Source organism: Temnothorax curvispinosus, unplaced genomic scaffold (assembly GCF_003070985.1).
Source record: "Temnothorax curvispinosus isolate PA1 unplaced genomic scaffold, ASM307098v1 QBEX01011742.1, whole genome shotgun sequence".
NCBI classification, from domain to species: domain Eukaryota; kingdom Metazoa; phylum Arthropoda; class Insecta; order Hymenoptera; family Formicidae; genus Temnothorax; species Temnothorax curvispinosus.
This window is the reverse complement of record NW_020221522.1, coordinates 691-2327: the sequence shown is the minus strand read 5'-3', so window position 1 is coordinate 2327 and position 1637 is coordinate 691. Positions and strand designations below refer to the sequence as shown.

The following is a 1637-nucleotide window of genomic DNA, read 5'->3' as shown; positions in this document are numbered from 1 at the left end:
AGATGCCCGAAAAATCTGCAGACTGACAAGGGAAAAGAATTTTACAACGCAAACGTGCAGAAACTCTTGAAGAAACATAATATCAATCACTATTCGACATATTCCGTAATGAAGGCATCGGTCGTCGAACGATTCAATCGCACGCTCAAGAACGGCATGTGGAAAATGTTTACGCGCAATGGAAATTACAAATGGATCGACTCGCTGCCAGGTCTCGTATCGGATTACAACGCGCAAAAGCATCGAACTATCGGCATGCGACCCATCGATGTTACCCCCGCGATCGCCGACAAGCTCCTAACAATGGTGTACAGCCACGTAAAGATCGCTGCTCCCGCGCGATTCAAAGTGGGCGATTCGGTACGCGTGAGTAAATTCAAGACAATCTTCGAAAAAGGATACACGCCAAATTGGACCACGGAGGTGTTTAGAATCGTCAAAGTGCAGAAAACTAATCCTGTGACGTATCTGTTGGAAGATTTCTGCGGAAAACCCGTCGCCGGCGGGTTCTACGAATACGAGTTACATCGCGTTGCTAATCCCGACGTGTATCTCGTTGAAAAAGTTTTGCGCAAAAGAGGGGATGAGGTTTATGTAAAGTGGTTAGGATTTGATAATTCACACAATTCATGGATACACAAGAATAATGTATTGTAAAAATTTATTACAGTATAAAAAAACATATATATACATATGAGTCATTTATTTTCCTAAATATCTAAATGTAATTACAATATATTTACAGCGGTATTTACAATATATTTACAATGGTATTTACAATATATTTACAATGGTATTTTATAATGTCCCCATGGCAGCGTTTCGGTAGAACCGGGTATAATGTATCGCTTATCATCGTACGGACTTAGAGCTATTTTCGTTTCGGACACGGTGTATACCTCGTGTTTTTTGGATCTTATGCAGGTTTGCTGTCGCGTCATTTCAATTTCGTCGCGCAGACACCGCGTGTAATCGTCGAACGTTATCGACCTGGCTAGGACGTTACTCTTAACACCTTTAGCCTTTTTCGTATCTTTCTTACCGTCCACTCGCAAGACATACATCTTTGCTCTAAGCCCGACGAATTCGGTCATTATCGCACCGTTATTTTCGTCTTTCATTAAGCCCGAAACTTTTTTATTGGCGAGTGGGATACCGTATGTATTATCAATCGTGTTGTGAGCGCACAACGCCCTTGGCAACCGAGTTGCCAAGCGTTAAAGAAACTCGACCCCAGCGACGAAACGTAGAGAGCAAGGTCCATCCACGAGGACCAATATCGCTGACGCGAAGGTCAGCGCCGAGCGCTGACCATAGAGGTTAATGCTACCGCGGGCGATCCCGAGGTAGCAACCGGAAACCGATGTAAGACCGCCGAATCGAACAATCAGGCAGTCGGTCTGAAACCATCAAGCTGTCGCGTCGAGTCACCTGCGAGTTATCTATAAACGAAACGCGAAGTGGAACTTGTAATAAGGACACTCGTGTAAGGCAACTCAATTTATTAAAGTGGTTCAATATAACGCCTTCCTTCATCCTTCATATCGCGAACGGAGCCCGATCCCTTTTAGCCGACAAAACGGCTAACAAATTGGTGGCAGCGGTGGGATCTGCTCCATCTACTCGCGCAAGAGGAC

At 44.6% G+C, this 1637-nt stretch overlaps 1 protein-coding gene across 1 annotated transcript; it reads left to right on the top strand.

Annotated features, from left to right (window-relative positions):
- Window positions 1–255: 255 nt before the first annotated feature.
- Window positions 256–594, top strand: LOC112461768 (the record flags this gene model as incomplete). Its single annotated transcript, XM_025027146.1, has 1 exon — window positions 256–594. A coding segment is annotated over exon 1 (339 nt), but the record flags the coding sequence as incomplete, so codon positions are not given.
- Between the last annotated feature and the right edge of the window lie 1043 nt (window positions 595–1637).